This window comes from Falco cherrug, chromosome 8 (genome assembly GCF_023634085.1).
Source record: "Falco cherrug isolate bFalChe1 chromosome 8, bFalChe1.pri, whole genome shotgun sequence".
In the NCBI taxonomy this organism is placed as follows: Eukaryota; Metazoa; Chordata; class Aves; order Falconiformes; family Falconidae; genus Falco; species Falco cherrug.
In genome coordinates, this window is record NC_073704.1 from 60327105 (window position 1) to 60347231 (window position 20127).

At 52.6% G+C, this 20127-nt stretch overlaps 1 protein-coding gene and 1 long non-coding RNA gene across 2 annotated transcripts; one reads left to right on the plus strand and one right to left on the minus strand.

Annotated features, from left to right (window-relative positions):
• Positions 1-1866: 1866 nt before the first annotated feature.
• Positions 1867-5446, minus strand: WNT8A (Wnt family member 8A). The gene is made up of 6 exons (XM_005440636.4): positions 5376-5446; positions 5251-5284; positions 4899-5037; positions 3810-3935; positions 3544-3686; positions 1867-2505 (listed from the first exon to the last, which is right to left on the minus strand). The coding sequence occupies exons 1-6, from the start codon at positions 5444-5446 to the stop codon at positions 1945-1947; spliced, it is 1074 nt and encodes a 357-aa protein (XP_005440693.3). The 3' UTR covers positions 1867-1944.
• Positions 3944-13127, plus strand: LOC106631282 (uncharacterized). Its single transcript, XR_008733725.1, has 3 exons — positions 3944-4058; positions 4280-5548; positions 11193-13127. It is a non-coding gene; the product is annotated as an uncharacterized LOC106631282 (long non-coding RNA).
• Positions 13128-20127: the final 7000 nt, after the last annotated feature.

The following is a 20127-nucleotide window of genomic DNA, read 5'->3' on the forward strand; positions in this document are numbered from 1 at the left end:
CCTAAATTTTGGTGGGTTGCAAGTGCTGTTGTGGCAACACTGTGCAAAAATCATGGGGTTTTTTGCTTTGGTGGTGTGGGCTATTAGTTATGGAAATTTTGGTAGTAGCTGCTCCCACGGCAGCAAAAAAGGCCCCCAAGCTGACGGCCCACTGACATAGCCCTTTGAGCTTTAACGAAACTGCGCTTTGCAAAAATAAATGCATCAAAGTCAGCTGTGCTTCCTGACTTGTGTGTTTTACACCTTGAGCTTCCTGATTTGGCTCGAGCGTGTGTCGAGGCTGTGTTTGCACTAGGAGCCATAGGGATACCCGGATAAAATAGCATCAAAGCATTTGTAGTGTGGGCGCAATATGCTGGCAGAGCTGTAGTTTTTTGGTTTGGGTTTTTTCTATTTTTACTTGTCTCTCCTCCTCTTCCCCTGGCTGGAAAGCAAACCTGGTAGAGCATCCTTTGCCCTGGCACCACGGGCACGGGCAGTGGCACACCCTGACTCCCTCGGGAGCAGCGCTGTGGCTCGAAGGAGCAATCCGAGCTGAAGTACAGCCCTGTGGAGGCCAGGAGAAGAGCAGGACCCGGCCAGGATGGCAGCAGCCAGTGCATGTCCCCTCCTGCCCTCCCCGCCGTGGTGTGGGTCTATTTGCACCCGGAGCAGCAGGGAACCAGCAGACACATTCACAACTCTCCCCAAGTTTTCTCTCCTGTCCCCAGTTCAAAGGGCTTCTCTCGTGCCTCTGAGAATTTTGCAGTGAGTGCTGATGCTTTCCACATCAAAGCGGGGCAGCCTCGCATTGTCTGGGGGATGTCGGGTCTGAGCAAATTAAAGAGGCATTGGGAGCTTCAGAATCGGCTTTAGCCAGGCAGTGCCTGCATACTCAGCACTTGAGAACGGTTAGATATTACGGTGATAGGTATTAAAGGGAACCCTCCGGGGGCTGAAGGCTGGAGCCAACTTCTATTGAAGTCTACGAGAACAACCTCGCTGGCTTCAGTGGCTTTTGGGTTAATGATGAGAAATCTTGGAAATGCTGGGTTTTACAAAGAAGGGGATATTTTTGCACCTAAAGTCTGCTAGGAAGACAGAAAGGAAAAAGCCAATCCTTTTAATTCTGGTGTTTATTGCAAAATACAGTCCAAAAATCTAACTCTTTAGGGATACCTTCAAAATACATAAAGAAAACAGATTGTGCTAAGCAATAATACAACTTATTAAAAAAAATCATTAGGCATAAAGAATTCAGAATTCTTTATCTGCTAATTTGAAAAAAAGAAAAAAGTATAAGAATTGCAAACTGCTTAATTTCATCCAGTACAAATATGTGAAGCTACTGTCTACTGGGGGCAGGGGCTCTGGTACCAAAATACAAAATTTAAAAAGGGGGAGATGGGGAAATGAAATCTGTAAACACTGGCTGTAAACTTATCAAAGCCCTCAAAAGGCTGCAGTCATCGTGGTACACACCAGGACAGTGCAAAACCTCCTCTCACATCAGAAAGTGCATTAATTTTCCATTAGAAACGATGCCAAGCGGCTGCTGTGCATGAATGCCTGGGCTGGGGCTGCCGGGATGGAGCTGCCCCCCAGGACCCGCTTTCGCCCATGGTGCCCGTCCCCACCTTGCCGGCCTGGGGCTGAGCCCCACCGCTGGCCTTGGTGACCCACTGGCGGTGGCACGCGGGGCTGAGCCCACCTAAAAAGTGAAATTCTCTGCCCGATACATAGATAAAGTGACTCCCACCCAGAAAGAAGCTACTGGTAAGTATTGAGGAAAACCCATGGAAGCAAGAAGGACGGTGGTCCCTCAGCGCCCGCACCTCGTGCTCCCTAACCTCACAGCATCCCTGCGCACTGTCCCGCTCCCCAGGGATGCTCCTGCCCAGCTCCGCTGGCAGCTGCCGAGCGTGGGGCCACCAAAGCGTCCTCCTCGGGCACCACGGCTGCTCTCTATCTCTTATGGCCCTTGTTCCTCTGCTTGATGTGGTTGGGAGCTGCGGTGTCGCGGCGGGAGCAGAAGTGCTTGGCCACCAGCTGCCGGCACTGCTCGCACCGCACCGTGCAGCACCAGTGGAACTTGCAGTTGCAGCTGGCCACCACCTCCGTCCTCCTCTCCTCTACTCGGAGGCCGCACTCGGTGCACAGCCGCCGGCAGCTCCTCTTCTCCCACTGCGAGAGGTTCTTGCCGGTCTGCAGGCACTCGCGGCCCTCGGTGCCGTGGTGGCCCAGGCTGGCGTTCCTCGTGCAGTAGTCGGGAGAGTCCTCCAGGAAGACGAGCTCCGTGGCGTGGACGTGGTTGAAGGTCTCTGCTGTGACCCCGCGGCTGTCAGCGCTGTTGCCAGCTCTCATCCGTCTCTTGTCCATCTCCAGCTTGTGGGCTTGGTCGTATTTTATCTTCAGGTAGTTCCCGATCTCACGAAACTCGGCAAGCTGAAGCCAGCAGGTCTGGATGCTGCAGCTGCCCGACACCCCGTGGCACTTGCAGGCTCGCTTCATCGTGGCTTTCACAGCCTGGGTGGAAAATGTGGTGAAATTAGGAGCAGCAGAGCATCATCTTTTAAATCTCAAAATCAGGCTCTATGGCACCCCTAATTTGGAGGGCAATGGGTCAGAAGTAGCTTGTGCTCTGCTTGACCTCAGGTCCTTTCAAGACAGGAGCTGATGCTCTTATTTCAGTTCCTGGAAAACATCTGTCCCTTTTCACTAATTTTAAAGGACAGAGATAATGAGTGGGCACAAACTATTGTCTCTAACCCTCTCAGGAGCTCTTTCTCCAGGCCAGGAAAAAAGCATCCCTGTCAGGTCATGCCCTTCTCATTCTGCTCACCTCCCTTGTTGCAGCATCAACCCATCATCCCTCTCAGAGGTTTCATTCAAAATGTGTGAAGCTGTTTCGGAATAATCATACCCAACCTCTCTGCATCTCCTCCAGGCCAAGCACTTCACAGATATTATCTACCTATCTCCCTCTGGTATTTATAAGGTCCCAAATCGCTGGTATCTATGTGAGATTAAGCCCTGACACACCCTATGAGATAGGTATGTTAAGTGTCGGGGTGTTTTTACAGAGGAGGTTTGGCGAGATGCTGAGTGCCTCCGCCAGCCCAGGCGGGGAGTGGGGGGTGAGTCTGGCAGCTGGCTTGTGAGCCTGGCCAGCTCACACCTGGCTTCCCTGGCCAAATGGCTTGGAAATGCATATCGCAAGAAAATAATGTGGTTCTTGCTTTGTTTTACAGAGCAGCCAAGCACTAGGTGAGTATAAACCCCATGCGTTTCTGAGTAAGTGGTGCGTGCTAGCAGTCAAGTGCATTACACGCAGCTGCAGCAGCTGGAAGTGGGAACAACTCTTAGTGCCGTTCCTTGTCATCAGCTTTAGGGCCAAATTCTGGCTGTATTTTGTCCCCCATGCAAATATTCCAGGGCTGAGATTGTCACCGAGGGCTGGAGATGGGGACCTCAACAGCCCACCGGACTCTCAGATTTTTGTTTTCAACAGACGCTATTATTATTATTATTATTATTATTATTATTATTATTATTATTACTTACGAGTCTCCCAACTTCGTTGTTGTGCAGGTTAATCAGCGCACGGGTGTCATGTCCTGTTTCCAAAGCATCCACAAAGAGCTTGGAAATCCTTTCCCCAAACTCCACGTTGTCGCTGCATCCTCCCCAGACCCAGCCTCGGCCACCTGCAAGACAGATGCACGCTAGGCGCAGAACTGCCCCATCGGGCCAAATTCTGCCCTGAGATCCAGGGGGCTGCGTGTGGGGATGGGGAGGCGATGTCAGCCCATCTAGAGATGGCAGCTCACCGACGCGGCCGTTCCTGGAGTCGTCGCAGCCGCAGCTCTCGAAGTCCCCCATGCTGCAGTTCCTGGTGAGGGTGTACATGACGCCGGCCGAGCTGATGGCGTGGACAAAGGATGTTTCCCGGGTAGCTGGGGAGAGGGGAAAAAAAGCTGTCACATGCAAACATAGACATCGGTCCTGATTTATTGGGAATGAAGATCTACTCTGCAAAGGTGTGAGAAAGCAAAAGACCCCACCAGTTTGTGCAAAAGGTAAGGTGCTACAGAAATTAAATGTGCATAACTGGAGTCTTTTCAGGCTTCAGTGTCAAAGGTTTCAGCAATTTGACATAATATTATGCATGTGCCCATGCACGGGATGGAGTTTCTTAGGAGTAGGATCCTAAGGCGATGTCCCAGCCCTGCTCTGGCCAAGGCCAGTTACCACTCCCCTCACCTGGTGCTCAGCTCCTCTCTGTCCTTTCCTGCTCTAGGGGTATGTTCCTGCTTTGATCTTGCCTGCTGGGGATAATCGTCACTGATCTCATTTCAGTCGGTCGGTTGTTGAACCTGCGCTAACAGCTGCCTGCACCCACGCTTCTAAGGTAGTTTCTTTTTTGCCTTTCCTAACAGATTCAAATAGAGATGCTGCTCTCGGGGAAAAAAAAGATTTCTGCTTGTTGAAGCAGATTTGAAATAGACCCACAACTTTCTTAGGAAGACAGTTTCTTTGTGCACATCCCTGGTTTCACCCTCGGTCTCTCCTGTGCTTCTCCCAGCTGCGAGCTCAGGTGCCTCTGGCATCACGCTCCCTGGGATGCCGCACACAAAGGGACAGGAGCAAGCCCAGGGAGCAGCACCGTGGGCAGGACCCAGCATGGATAGAGATCCAGAGAGAGCCTGCCATTCCTAGAAAAACGTTAGTGCTATTTATTACACCAATTAATACAGATAGAGGAAAACCAGCCCTGATTTTTAGGACACTAAAGCTCTTCTCCATCAATCAGTTCAATTAGCAGCACCAGCTCTCTCCGGAGTGCATCCCGGCTCGTACCCGACGGCATCCCGGGATGGGACGGGGATGCTGGTGCTGGCAGGTAAAGGCACACTCACCGCTGCGGAGCCGGTTGTGGGTGGAGAGCTGCAGGGCGCTCTCGGGGCAGTTCCAGCGCTCCCATCCGAACTGGAACTTGCACTCCTCCATCCCGCTGTGCGCCCCGGCCGCCACGCTGCTGGAGTATGTCAGGTAAGCCTGGCACAGAAACAGCGGGGTTGAAACCCACAGCGTTTTACCATTTATCAGTGAAAACAAACATAAAAGGGCTGCGAGTCCTTTCCCCTCATAACTCAGCAGGACTTGGAGCCGATATGCTCTGGCAAGTCTGGTTCCTTGGAAAAATACTATTTCCCATTCGCAAAACAAAATTGCTCTACTTAAATTCCTGACAGTCTGCGTGTTAATTACCTTAGGTCCTGTCATCAGAAAGTTATTCACAGACCTGAAATGGAGAAAAGAAAATGAATTGCAGAGTTTATCACAGGTTGAAGAGCATCCCTAAAAGATGCCCTTTCCACTGAGTTGGACCCTACCATGCTGCTGCGTGGAGAACGGCACTGTAGACCCCCGTGATGGAGAGGATGAGGAAGGTGCTTCTCTTCATGGCTGTCACAAGGAGCTGGGTTGGATCCTTTTGCTGATCCGTAGCTCTCCACACTGCAGGTCCCCGAGTGAGCAGGGCCGCCTCCCTCTGCTCCTTCCCAAGGTGAGCTGTCGGGATGGAGGGAAGCTGCAGGAACCTACAACCCTGATATTTATAAGGTGAAGTTGTGAATAGTCAAAACCCCCCATTCATTTGCTACCCAATGACTTAATGTGATAAAAAAGCTCCCGCTCCAATGGGTGGCAAGGAACCGCCTAAGGTTGCACTTCAAAAGGCGGCGCGGTGTCCCTGGGAGCGGGATGGTCTGAAGGAGAACAAACTTCCCTAACAATGGGACACTTTTAACTCTCTTCTCCACCACTGGCCATCCCTTTCTCTTGGCCCCAAGTCCGCTTGCCTCCTCCTTTTCATTCTCTGCTTGCCAGCGGAGGCTCAGTCCCTGCGTCCCTTCGAAATAACAAGCTGATGCATTTCTATAGTTCCCTTGCTATCTGCCCGCTCCCTCCTACGAGAACTCCCTGAGGAGTTTTAACAAGTGTTCTGTAAAGATCTATAGGGGATAGACCTCCCAGGCCTTCTTGATTTGAAGAGATGCATTTAATGGTGGGACTTTTTCCCCTTCTTGCCTTTTTACGATGAAAGTTTCTGCATTTCCATCCTGATAACAGCGTGCACAGTTCGGGAGTGTTTGGAAATTTCTCTAATTTACGCGGCTGCAGCTTGGGAACACTGTGTGAATCATTTATGTGGTTTGCTGCATGCTCCAACGCTGTAATTAGGGGAACGGTTTTCTGGGGTTAGCAATTTCCCTATGGTGAAGGCTGCTGCAGCAAAAGCACGGCTGCTCGCTGGCTCTGCAGGCAGAAGCGCTGCCCATACCCCCTGAGCAGAGCGAGGGGCCTCCACCGCTGCTGAGCCATCACCTCTGCTCAGGAAAGGAAAATCCTTATCAGAGGAAACCAAAAAAAGCCTCTTAATAGTTACGGCCAGTGTCATTAGGGGCTGTAAGGAGCCTTAGTGCTGCAGATGGAGCAACAGCGAGGTGGTGTTTGTGGAAACCTCACGGTCTGTTTTCCTGTGGCTGGATGGTCCCAGCCAGGGGCTGGCTCACCCTGGGCAGGGGTCCTGCCCGCTGAGCGGGGCGCAGTGGGTGCTTAGCCTGAAAGCAGTGCCGTGCTGTGCCGTGCCAGCAGTGCCGAGCAGTCCCCCGGCTCTGCCAGGCATTGCTCTGTGGTGCAGAGGTGCAGCAGCTGCCCGGTGTTTCAGCATCTGCTGGCTCCGTGGCAGGGCAGAGGTGCTGCCTTCCTCCTCCTCCTCCTCCTCTCGGTGCTCCGGCTGACCCCTGGGTACAGCTGTCTCCTGCTGTTAATTGCCGCTGCTGCAAGGGCGCTCACGAAGGGGCTGCCAACGTGAGGTTCAGGAGCATGGGGCTGCACTGCACGCGGCACCTGGGGGTCTGCGCCGCCAGGAAAAGGGGCACAGGGTGATAAACCCCATCTTTGCACCCGGCTGAGCCAGCGGCACTGCGGTCCGGCAGGAGGTTGCACTTGAGACACATTTGTGAAGGGCTTTGCTGTCTTGCCATGAGATGCATGAGAGCACTGCGATGCCAGCAGCCTGCCCTGTGGTTTCCCACCTCGCCGCGCTGGACAGCTGAGGTGCGGGTCCCAGGACCTGGGGACTGTCACTGCTCTCCCTCCTGGCCGGGAGCAGGCAGAGGAGCTCCTTGCTGCTCCTGCCTGCAGAGAGCACAGGGGCTCTCCCTGTCCTGCTGCACACACCAGCGAGCGAGAGGAGAGCCCTCTCCTTCCAGACCCTGCCAAAGGGAAACCTGGAGTCAGTTGGGCAAAGCCACAAACAACTGTTTGCAGCCAGAGGATTAAAATTGCAGATCGGTTGAAAAGCAGGGATGCAAAATACCTTCCAAGTGAGCACAAAGTTGGTGTGGCCCCGCCAGCATGGCAAAACCCTCTGTGAGTCAGCATTTTAATCGTTACCATCCCGAACAGATCCTACTTGTTAGAGCTGTCAAAGAACAATTACTGGGAATAAAGTCTTTCCCATGTGTCAGTGAAGTTCATTGATTAAAGCTCATGCATATGGTTTGGAAATCTGCTGTGCATTTTCTATATGCTCAGGTAATTTTGGGGTTTGTGTCTGGCTGTCCCTGGGGGCATATCGATGGTTTTTAGTTGGTTTTTTTTTTTTTTTTCTTGTCTGAGAGAGAGCTCGTACAGCTAAAAAAAATGTTGGCGTGTCTGCTATGTCAGTTCACACATGATATTCCTATCACACGCCAGAAGAATAACAGCGTCTCTGGGCGTGAAGCTCTGCTGCGAGCAGGCGCTGCAGTTGGCAGGATCACACAGCTATTTGCCTGGGCTATTAAAAATGTCCTTTCCAATTAAAGTCACAGGGATCTTAAAAGTCACTTTTAACGTTGTCACTTACGCTAGTTGTCAGCAAACAAACCAGCGTGCTGGGACAAGCCTTCCCGTGCTGCTGCAGTTTTTATCTGCATTTACAGCTCGGTCCTGGTGAGCGAGAGCCAGAGCTTCTGTGGGGTCACCCAACCCAGCAGGTTGATGGGACTGCAACGATCCCAGTGGTACTGCTCCTGGACTTCCCCACCTTAGGCAAAAGCAGGCTTTGGTCTCGCTGTGTTAATAAATCTTGCACTTATAGAGCGCTTCATGTAACATCCTTGCAGTAAAAGGGATTAAATGTAGCTGTCTGTTTGCAGTTGGGTAAACTGAGGCACGGAGACGGGTGGTATTGAGCTCTCAGGGTAGATCAGTGGCAGAGCTGGACTGGGTGTAGCTGTTTGGAGGTTGATTTCGGTGCTTTGCTCTGGGCATTGCTGGGCATGTGTGGGCGAAGCCCAGCCGGGCTCCGGAGGGCTGCAGGGCTGGGTGCTCCCCCATCACCCATGAGAAAATCCTGCTGGTCCCAGCCTGGGTCACCTGAGCCGTAGGTCCCATCTGTGAAACGATGCCGAAGGAGTTTCTCTTTGGTTTACCTACCGCCTAGAAACTTGCCTTTGGTTCGGTTTTGGATAGGGGAAAAAAACCCCAAAACATCTGAAAGGAAAATTCTGTTGAATTTACCTGGTTATGCAGAAAATGGAGTGTCAGTCGTTCCGGCAGCCTCGGACCTCGAGGCGCGGTGGCACCGCCGGAGCCTGCGCTGTCTCCATGCTCTGGTGCGGGGCAGGCTGTTGGGAAAGCCGTGTCCTGAATGTCAGCCAGAGCCCCTTGGCTTCACTGATAAAATGTTGATGCTTTGTGTCTTATTTTCTTGCTACGTGACCAAACAGCCAGTGCTTTTCATGAGATGATCGAAATCCTAAAATATTTTGGGATCTGCTCCAAGTCAAGAGGCAGTAAGAGTAGATACAGCCCCATGCACCCAAAAAACCCTCTTCACATTAGAATATGGATTGAAGGGAAGGCAGACATAGGATAAATCAGTTTATATAAGTGCCACACACCGCCCGGCGGCAGGTCCTGCAGGGATGGGGTCAGAGCTTGTCGGGGCAGCAAGCCCGTGGCTGTGGACAACAGGAACATAAAGCACAGACCACTTGCTAAATTGCCCTCGGCAGGCGACACATTCAGACCCCTAGCGTCAAATCCTGCACTCTGGCTTCATTACAATAGAAATCCACCTGGGTAATTAGAAAGCCACCCCCTCACTGGCGAGGTGGAGGGTGTTTTATGGTGCTCTCCCGCACCGCTCGCCCTGGGAAGCCGCCCGAGCTCCCCGCAGGTGATGCCGTGTCCTTGATCTGCGCGCGGCCAGCTGCTCAGCGAAGGGGGACGTGTCCCTTGGCTTCAAAATACTCCATCATGGAGGACTGCAGCCATGGGGCAATCCTCCTCCACGCTCAGCTGTAAGTAGGAATTGGTAGGATTTTTTTTTTTTTAGTCTTCCCGATTTTCTTGAATTGGGGAAAATATGTCCCTGTTGCTCCGCCTGCCGCATGGTCCTCGTGGGCTGCTGCGGTTCCCGGTGGGAGCAAACACCAGCAGGACCTGAGCCCTGGACCCAGCAACACTGGTGGGGGTTTTGCCTGTATAATGAATATGTTTGGATTAATGAATGGTAATTGAGGATGGAGGTGAAACTGAAATCAGGTTTTACGCCACACCTATCCCACGGGCTTAGTCCTCTTCACTCCTCTTTTGGCACATAGAAGCGGCCTGACGTTCACTGAAAACAAAGTTAAAACATCCACCAGTGCCAGCTCAGGGTGTGCTTCCCTAGAGAGAAAATGATGCCAGGGAGTTCCTGTCTCCTGCCCCCCACAGCACTCCGTTCCCCCTCAGCTGCACCGATGCAACCAGCTTTTCTGCCTTACTTTTAATCCTGGCTCCCGACACAGCCCACGTGCAGTGTGAGGGGGCGAGCAGTGAACTTCGTTGGAGGGGCCAGGATCCAGCAAGTCCAAGGTAAGAGGCTCTGCTCCCGAAGGGAACACATCCTGGACTAGAATACGGGACCTCCGGATGCCCAAAACCAGGACCACAGGAAGCTCCAGGCTGCACAGTTTGGGAAAAATCTTGCGTTTGGAACCAAATTCTGATTTTTCCAGCCACAGACTGGCTGGGGACATGGATGCATCCCAACAAGGGCTGTCAGGGTGGTTCTGGAAGAGCGTAATGTCCCGATGGGAGTTGTTGAAATGGCCCCAGCGCGTTGCAGAGCTCTTGGGCCTGTGTTGGGTTTAGGCGAGACACGAGCTGATGGAGCAGATGAGGGAGGAAACCGTCATTTTTCCACCAGTGAAAGGCTGAAGGGGTAGATTTAACGTGCTGAGCTGGTTGAGCGCGGCTGTGCCATGGTGGGGGGACAGGCTGAGGGACGGGTCGGGGTCCTTCCAGCCTGACCCACTGCTCCTCCATCCTCGGGGGCAGCGGCGCGGGGGTCGCCCTGCCAGCAGCACTGCCCATCCTCTGGGCATCGCTGCTTGCTGACCTGTGGGCTCCCACGCGGCACTGCCAGCCCTGCCGTGCTGCAGCCGGCCCCTGGCCCCGGGCCATGGAGCCCAGCGGTTCCTCTGGCCGGGAGGGCTGCTTGTTGGTGAGGGGCGAGCCGGGGGGCTGCAGCCCCTGGCCAAATTGTCTGCGGGAGGCTGCAGGCACCGCTGCGCCGGAGGCGGGGGCGAGCTGCGCGCCTGCTGGAGAAGAAGCTGGCGTGAGCGTTGGAGGCAGCAGCCTCGGCCTGGGAGCCAAGCCTGGACATCGCTCACGGGAAGAGCAGGGCTGTTTCACTTGCAAGAAGATAAAGGGCATTTCTTCCTCTTCCTTCCCCCTGGTTTTGCATTGCGTGCTCTAAAGTTGGATTTTCCCGCTATCTTCGCACTCCAGTGACTTCCCCACTCCCCTCCTAAGCCTCTGTCTCCCTGTCCTCACCCGCTTCCAGGCTCCCGAAGGCAGCTCCCCTGCCCTCCCAGCGTGGGGGCAATGAGCAGACCAGCCTGCAGAGTCAAACGTCTCAATACAAGCTCTGGCACATCCCTCGGCCGAGCCACAGGCAGCGGCATCCCCTCTGTGCTGGGGGGGGTGTCCTGTCTCCTGCCCCATATGCTCCCGGCCCTTCCAGTGGAGCAAAACTTCTCCTTGCTAAGCATCCACCCCTGGAAAAGGGCTGTTGTGGGGCTGTTGTGGGGCTGTCGTGGGCTGTTCGTCCATCCTGGCTGGGTTTCCGAAATCCCAGTGATTGCTCCGTGCCTCTGTCTCCACAGCATCCAAAAATGATGCAAAGCTACTTTTGGGCAATGACATGTCCGTACTTGGTCCTGCCACATCTTGAGCTTCCACAACAAGCGGGTCAGAGTGAAACACCCATGTGCAGATCGACCTTCAGATCCCAGTGGCTCCGAGAGGACTCAGCTGCCCGGTCAGCCCCAGAGAGGCATCTCCATGACCCGATCTGCCTCACCTCACCTGCCTCCTTCAGGTGTGTCCTTCAAAGCCTACGGGGCTGTTCACACAGCAGCATTATAAAGTAGGGACAAGTGTTTTGTTTTTCTCTCCTTCTTTAGAGGAAGTGTCATGCAAAGCGGTGTTAGTGCAGCGAGTAGTTACTGCCTGGGCATCGGCATGAGGGGAACGCATCTTTGTCCTGGCAATGCGTCACCTCAGCAGATAAAAGCCTGTCCAGGAAGAGATGGGGCACTTGATATGGAGGAAAATTATCACCTCCTTCTTAATCATTCCCGGCCAAACTCAAGTTAAATTAACTGATTACAACCTGGCTCATGTGGTGCTCCCCAGCCTTCCCCGGTGTGGTTCCTGGCACTATCCCTTCACGGCTGTGGTTCGGTCACTCCTCCTCTCCCCCATCCCCTTCGTGTCATGGGGGACAGATTAGGGCCAAAGTTCTTCATTTCTGAGCTGGAGGATACGTGTGTACCCAGTGCTGGCTGTGTCTGCAAACCGAGTGAGGGAGGTTTTGAGACTCCCAGAAGAAAATGGTGATTTAAGCTACAAATATTTTCTTAATATTTTTTTTTTTTGGACAGAGGCAATTCTGAGTGTAGAAAGCTGAGGCTTCCTCTGGGGGATCCTGCACTGGAGAGCAACCTTAAAAGTTCTTTGAGTCTTGGTGGGAGAAGCAAAGTGAGGAGAAAACTTGCTTCGACACCTGCTTTGCCCCATGAAGGCGGTGGGGAACCCGCACTGTGCGGGGGCTCGCTCCCCCCGTGCTGCCCGCTGCGGCTGCGGCACTTTGCCTTCCTCCCCTCCAGGGAAGCTCGTCTTGCCTCGCCTGTCTTTTCACAGGTCTCGAGCCGCATTTTTCCATTTCTTAATTGAGAAATTAAGTGGAGCATTGATGTCATGTTCGTATATAGGCTTTAATCAGCCTGCGGATGAAGGTAATGCTATGCATTTATTAATCTCTGATGTGGAAGGGGACATCTCCAGTACTACCTGAGTTCAGAGTAAGGTGACAACTTGTGGCAAGGTCTCTGGCTTCACTAAACCAGTTTTAGGCCTTTACTGTTTGGTTTAAAGTTGACATGGTGCGAATCTGTAAGGTGGGGATCTGACTCATAGATCCAGCTTGTCAGCATCCTCCAGGCATGGAGACCTGTTAGGACCCTCTGTGGGATGAATTTTTCCCAATGACACCCTTTGAAAACAGATTTCCTTGATCATATTCACTCTCTAAATCCCAGATCAGCTCTGAAAACACTGAGAGGCAGTTTTGGAGGGAGCTTTGCCCAGCCCCACTGAGGATGAAAACAGGACGTTTTGCATCCGTAAATTCAGAGATGGTGGAAACGGAGCAGAACCAACAGTGCCGGGATCAAACACAACGGTGCAGCGTAGCAGGAGCAGAGGGTGCAGTAGCTGGGGGGGGGGGGGGGATGCCGGGGTGATGTCCTGGGGTGATGTCCCGGGGCAGTGTCCCCCACAGGCTGGTGACAAAGCTCCCCCCTGTGGGACGTCCTCGCACCGCACACCCATCCCAGCCCATCCCAGCACGGTTCCTGGTGGCAGAGGCGGGCTGGGACACCACCGGCGCTCAGGTGGCTGGTGGGTGCGGATGGATGGGACAGGCTTGCAAAGTCCCCCCCACCCGAGCAGCTCAAGTGGCAGCCAGGATAACAGCCGCCCAGCCATCCCGCCTGCCAGGACAACCTCCAGTGATCTGATGCTCATTGCTCAGGTTGGCTGGCCTATCTTGGGTTTTTTAAGCTGTATTAAAAAAAAAAAGAAAAATAAAATTGTATTGTGGCTCTCTGGTTATTCTGGCTGTGCTTGGAACAACAAGGAGCAGTATTTTTGCAAAATGTTCTTCCAGGGACAGGAAATCTTGTCTGCCCACAGCTGTTGGGAAATAACGGAGACGGTATTCAGGGACTCTGCATTGCAACGGGCTTCTGCTGCCTGCGTGAGCGGGAGGGCGGCTGCTCAGGCATCGCTCCCAATTCACACGTGGTGGAACCAAAGTGTAACGAGATGATGAGACTGGCTCAAGGCGAGAGGCTTGGCACACAGGTTTCCTAAATCCTGCCTGGTTCACCTCCCTGCCAGCCCCCCTTGCTTAAATCCCCCCTTGGTGCAGTCAGCAGCGTTAATATGCATTAACCGTGGGGCAAGCTGGGTGCTGCTGGTCCTAAGCACTGGCAGGTCTGGCTGGAGGCACCTGGTGCCTGTGGGGAAACCCAGCCCTGCTCCCATTGCTGCTTTGGTTCCTACTTGGCTTCTGCAGGATTTCGCAGTGCCTGGGGGGTTCATCTCAAGGCTCAGAACCCCTCCCCAGGGACCCAGTGCACACTGATACAGAGACCAAGGTTGCCGATGGGTGTTGCTGGTCAGCGTATTTACCTCAGCGTGATAGAGAGAAATAGCATCCCTGCCATTTGAGCTTGGCTCTGGGATTTACATTTTTTTTGCCCATTCTGAAAACCGAGTGCTATTTTTGGTTAAGCTCTTTTATTTCCACCTTGGTCATGCACCACTGAATGCTTCAGACATAAAGTTTAGAAAAGCAGGTAGGTTAAAGCTCTATTAGTCCTTTGTACAGCTAGAAAATAGATGAAGCTGGGGTCAGCGCCGTAAGGAGCCAGCGCTCACATCGGGGCAGCTCCTGTCTGAAATAATCTTCCATTCTCTATTGTGAACAAGGAGGCAGATTCCCGCGGCTGATACAGCCAAACCAGTGTCCTGACGCTTCCAACTCCCCGTATATTCATGAAACACATTAAAAGAGAAGTAAAATTAAATTGGAGCCCCAGCCGTGCACATTGCGCTTGGGATGATAAAGCGGTGATAATGAAACGGTGCCGGAGGTATGTTAAAACAGGGATGCGATGATATTCAGCTGGGTGCATTAAGAGAAGCGATGCTAGCGCGGACCCAAGCAGGGTGGCACATCCCTGGGAGGCAGCCCCGTGCTGTGCCATGCCGTGCTGTGCCACGCAGCCCGGGGCTGGCCCGTGGCAGGGGGATGCCTGGGCAGGACCGTGTTTCCCGTGCCATCATGACAAATCCCCACTCACTCACACAGGGAGCGGTTTCCTCCAGGTTTTCCCCTCTCTGAAGCCCTCCGTAGAGCAAACACCTCCCTTTTTTTCTGCAGCCGGGATGTGGGGAGCACTGGGTGGGCAAGAGCTGTTCTGCAGTGGCACCCGCAGCCCGCCCGTACCCAGGCTAATATGATTTTAGCTGCCGCTGTCTCAATCTGGGTTAAAGCCACCAAAGTCATTAGTGTTACTGGGGATGTCAATGTCTGCCAGTGTGGGACAAACTGCAGCTGGCACAGAAGTTGACACCTTCTCCCTCCAAACGCCCTCACTCCTTGCCACCCTTGCTGGTACCAGGTGAGGTCCGTGATGGAGCTGGTGCACGGTGGTTGATGGCCAGAGCTGGCACGAAGCAGTGCTGTGGGCTCCGGTTACCCAGCTCCCACTGACACAGGAGCCTGGACCAGACAGAATTAAAACGGGCCAAATCAGGAGGAGCGATGGGGAGGCTGGAGCTATTATAAAGCCGTTATGGAGCTACCACAGCTCTCTTAGCTCTTGCTACCCCTTCTCCCTGGAGAGAAGGATCCCAGGAGCGATGCTGCTGCCCTGGAACATCCCTGCTGCCTCCATACCCTGCCCTTGGGCTCAGCCCCAAGAAGCTAAACCTTCAGCCAAGGCGTCTCATGGCCGATTTCCTCACCGCTAAATGAAACATGTGATATAGGACCTGCACATGTGTTTCTTTAACACTTTGAGGTGCTGACTCGGGTGCTAGCAGGGATGGGGGAACCAGCCATGGTCCCGAGTGACCTGGGGTAGCTCCCATGATGAGACAGAAAAAGAAAAGCCCAATTCTCTTCTCTGAGGAGGAGAATTATTTCCAGCATCACGAGAAAACAAAGCAGACCAAGAGGGATTATTTTCCCCAAACAAGATGCTGTTTGAAAACACCCACTTGGAGTCACACATCATTTTTTTCCTCCCTGCTTGTTGCAGCTTTGCCAAATCAAAAAATTTTGATACTGAGTTAGCCTCTAAATTCACGAGGCCAGCTTAAAATTCCTGAGATTGCTGTTTCATTTTGAAAAATCTCATTCTTTTCATTCAGTGCCTACTGCTGGAGCCCTAAAGGACCCCATTTTCACAGGCCTCTGATTACAGCAGCTAGAAACCCTCTTTTGCTCTCCCCTCCACCTCCTTTTTTCCTGCTTCCCCATCGATTGAATGAATTCTGGAGCAGGGCCTCGAAGCAAACACAAAGAGAGATTTGCAGTTGATGGTAGGAGCTGTCAAGAGCTGTTGTCAGCACAGTGTACAAGATGTGCGTGAACCATCCCCAGCAACTGTTCCTTCCCAAGCCAGCTCTTCTGACAAGACAGAAAGCACACGAGGCCGCCTTTGCCGGCACAGATACCCACCACAGAAGATGCAATGAGAGCTTACCCTGCTGTCAATTTGAGCGGCGTTGGGTTTGAGCTGGAGAAACACCCCCGCACATGCACACACCTGCTCCCACATACTCTGGCTCAGCCCCAACCATCCCCGTGCCGCGTTTCACGTTCCAGGCTCAGTGGGTTTTGCTGCTGGGACATGTCTCGGTGCCCAGGATCAGGCTGGGACGGCCGGAGTTTGCCGGGGACCCACGGAGCCGCTGGGTGGGAGCAGGTGGAGTGGCCGGGGCCGGCTGCCCGTGCTTGGGCGCCGGGAGGACACAGCAGCTTTGTTTGCCCGTGTGCGGTGTGGGAGGCTCCCCCAGCTCGGCACCAGAAGGTTGGTGCTTTTTCAAAGGCTATTTATTGTTTTCACCCTGTGTTTTTGGAAAAAGAAGGGGTGAGCTGAGCAGAGGCACAGAGCCACCCCAGCTTCTTCTGCCTCCAGTTGCAGCTGCACTCCCGGCCCCCGACCTCCCCCATCCCGCACGGCTGCGGGTCAGACCCCCGATCCTGCTGAGTCCTTGGGCCCCCACGTCTCCCCCTTGGTTTTTCCCCCGTTCTCTCAGCAGGAGAGGTCTCTGCTGTGTCAGGAGCAACGCCGATGGCAGAGCGAGAACACAGAGGTGTTTTCCCAAAGCTGAGAATTCTCCAGCCTTGGCCTTGCATGGGCATCTCAGCTTTCGCTGTGGGAAACCAGCCACCCGGCCAAAGCCGATTGCCCTCATCGCTGCAGAGCTGAACCTAAAGATTCGCTGTGAGATGCCTCAGCAGCCAGGGGGCTGATGACCCAAACAAGAGAGAACTCCCAAATATGTTTGAATAAAAACCCCACATGTGCTCTGGGACTCGGTCTGTGGTACCCGAGCCAGGGTTGGCAGGATCTCCAGGGGGTTTTAGTTGGGCTCCACCTGAGATGCAACAGAGATGTGCCCTTTTCTTAGGAGAGCTACGTTCAGGGTTTGCCCTCCCTGGCTTTCACTGGTATCAAATGCCTGCCTAACGAGATTTATTAAATCAACTAACTTCTATATAACACCGACAGGAATGCAGATTTCCCCTGCTCAGCCAGGGCTCACCGTGGCTGTGCAGAGCAATTAGAGGTGACTCACAGGGGCAGGCAAACTTTGCTGGGATCCCGAGGGGGCTGGCTCTGTCCCTGGGATGCAAGGAGCAAGATTGGCTTCGTGGTGATGCCAAGAAAGCAGGTGTTTATCTGCATGTAATGATTTTTTTGCTGTAACTGGATTAGCATGGAAACTGTTTTCCTTTGGGGGAATTGCAAGGTAGCATCTCATTATGTAAAGGATCCGAACAGCAAAGGGCTGTTGCTAATTGGCAAAAATACTTAAGTTTCCCACCTGAAGCTGGTTGAGTTTGCTGATGAAGTTGTCTGCAGCTCAGCTGCCCAGCAGCACGGAGGCTAGGGAAGGGCCCAAGCTCCTGCCGTGGGTGGCTATGGGCAAGCCCCAGTGCTGGAGGATGCTCCCCCCAGGAGTGAAGGTCAGGAGCAGGTTGACACCCAGAGGCTGTTCCCAAGGTGTGGGTAAGGTGTTTGGCTTGTCTCGTAGCTCCCGTCCAATGGCAGGAACAGATATTTCCTTGGGATGGTGACTAGAATGATGAAAATTCGCTGTCTTAGCCTTAAATGATGAGCAATTTCCTGGTCTGTGCCCTCAGCTCGCCCTGCAGATAAGGGCTGTAATGCTCTTGGACTGAGATAACGGGCAGCCAGACCCAGCCCTGCTCTTGCCAAATTCGAACCTTGTGATCCAGTTCCTGGGCTGAAGTGGTTTTGCACAGCAGCGGAGAGTGATGCTTCTCAAATGGGGGTACTGTAGCTACACATCTTTAACTTTAAGCCTCTCTTAACTGCTAATGGTGAAAGAAAGTCTCCAACCCCTGCTGCAAAGCCGTGTTCCACCTGGGGCAGGTGGGGAGATCTGGACTTTAACCTTGAGGAGTTTTTCCTGGTGTGCTCTGCTGTAGCTTGACAGCTTTTGCAGCCTGACCCAGGGGTGGGGAACTCAGCTAAGGTTTCTGTTGTCTACACAGCCTTTCCAGCGGGGCGAGGCATGAATAAAAGGACTGAGGCTTTGGGTTTATGGTGTCAGGCTTTAAATGCAAACAGCTCATCAGGAGGGGCTCTGAGCCAAGGGCTTGGACAAATCTGGTATCTCCAGAGCTGTAGACAGTGCTCTGGTCTCTAGCGTGGATCCTTAGGGCTGCATTACTAATCCTTTGTATCTGTGCAAACACGACAGAAGAATATCTCTGTTTTTTTCTTGCTTTGGCCAGACCTCCCTTCCCTTCTGCCAGCAAAGCACAGGGCTGAGGACACAGTCCTCTGGGAGAGTCTCTGGGAGAACCTGGGGTACAGGCACCAGCCGCTGGTTCGGTCGTGCCAAAGCGGTTCTTGGTGATTTACGGTGTGTTGTCCGGAGCGAGCTGGCAGATGCTCTGAACTGGCAGGGTTGGAAGGAGATTGTCACATGGAGCAAAACACTGTCTCCTGGCAAAAAAAAGGAGAAAGTCTGGCCTGTGGGCTTACCCGCTGAGTGCAACGCGGTGCTTAAAAATCACCCTGTGGAAAACTGACAGGTAATCTGGCTGAATGGTATTAACTATATGAGTTTGCAGTAGGTGTTGTTGCTCCAAGTGCTATCTCTGAATGCTTTCTTCACGAAGGAACCATCACTAAAGCAGATTATTTAAATAATGTTGAAGGCTCAATGACCCTGAAACGCGTTGAGGTGAGGGTGTGAGTCACACAGAAAATAGCAACTGTTTTCCTTGTTGCTCAACCTTTCGTGTTCCTCACCTTTTTAAATAAAAAAGATTTAATTAATACATCCGGCAGACCCTAAAAACCCCACCCAACTCTTAGGGTCAAGTCATGTGCCAAGGGGAATGAGGTCCTCAAAGGAGAATGTGTAAAAAAAACTTGGTCGTGAAAAGAAAACAGCAGCAATGTTGAACTGATGAGTAGTGACTGGAACAGCAGTCTTGGCCCTCTGAGTACCACTGACATTAATGAAGCTTTAACTGGAATCACTGGTCCTGTATGCTCTGTGTTTTCCTTTGGTTTCTTGGCCACCTCTGTTTACTTCTCGTTGCCACTGGAAGTCTCCCGTTTTGTGGCTATGCTGCTACTGTTTAATTGCAGTTCTGACTATTCGCGTTAAATGTCAAGTGTCAAGCAACCCTTAAGTAAACGAGAGCTTTCTAAGCACCATCCCAACCATTCGTTTCTGTTTAGTGAGGCTTGTAGGCTGGTTTCTGCCTCGCCTTATGCAGGTATAAGCCCAGAGTAACCCCATCAAAATACACAGAATTGTTCCCGTTTCACAGCGCATGTAGGATCAAACTGAAGCTCCAGGGACAGCAGTTTATCTTCCCAGAGCAAGCATTTGTTTTTCTAATATGATTGCAAATTAATTCCAGAGATAATGTGATACCATGTAATTGAGAGTCCCCTTGAGCTGGTACCAGAGCTTATTTTTGCCAAGCCCTTGCAGAGCAGCGAGGATGCTACTGCACCTCCAATAATGAAAATTTAGGGAGTCCTTGCTTGCTTCCTTGTGTCCTATGCCCCTGTGCTGCTGAAGGTCTCTCTCTCTCATCCCAGAAAATCATTGCAATAAGAATTTTTCATTCCTTTTCTCACCTTCCTGCGTTCCTATATTACTTGATATTAGATGGGCCGAAGGCCACGTGTACTGCAGTTGCCCCAAGGCTGGTTGAATCTTGGCAGGCTAAAGAGAGGGGAGGAAAAAAGGCTGTGGAGAGGGTGCTGCAGCCCTTCTCCTATCTGGGATGCAAATTTGAGTATTTCTTCAGCCCAACCATCAATTTTTCAAGGATTTTGTAAGTAGGTATCTGCCTCTGAGACATTAATTTATTGTTGGCCAGAACAGAAGCAGGCCAGCAACGTTCCATCTGATTTGTGCCTGATGCCCAGCTGGGGGTTTAAAACTTTAGGAGCTACTAGCACACAAAATCTGCCCCGCTGTGTTGCCCTGAAACCCTCTTTTGAGTGACACAGGGAAAAGGAGTGAAGTCTACAGGCTGCTGCAGAGGCAGTCAGGGGTGTTGATGCCATCTGGGGTGACACTAGAGGGGCTGTGTGCCGGCCTCGGGGACCTGTGGGTGCCTGGGGTAATTCTTCCCAACCTGGCTGTGCTCTCTAGGTGCTGTGGCAGTGCAAAGTGAGAAGGATGCTAGTAAGAGTTTAGTGTAAACTTATTTCTGCAAGGCTCAAAGACAGCTGA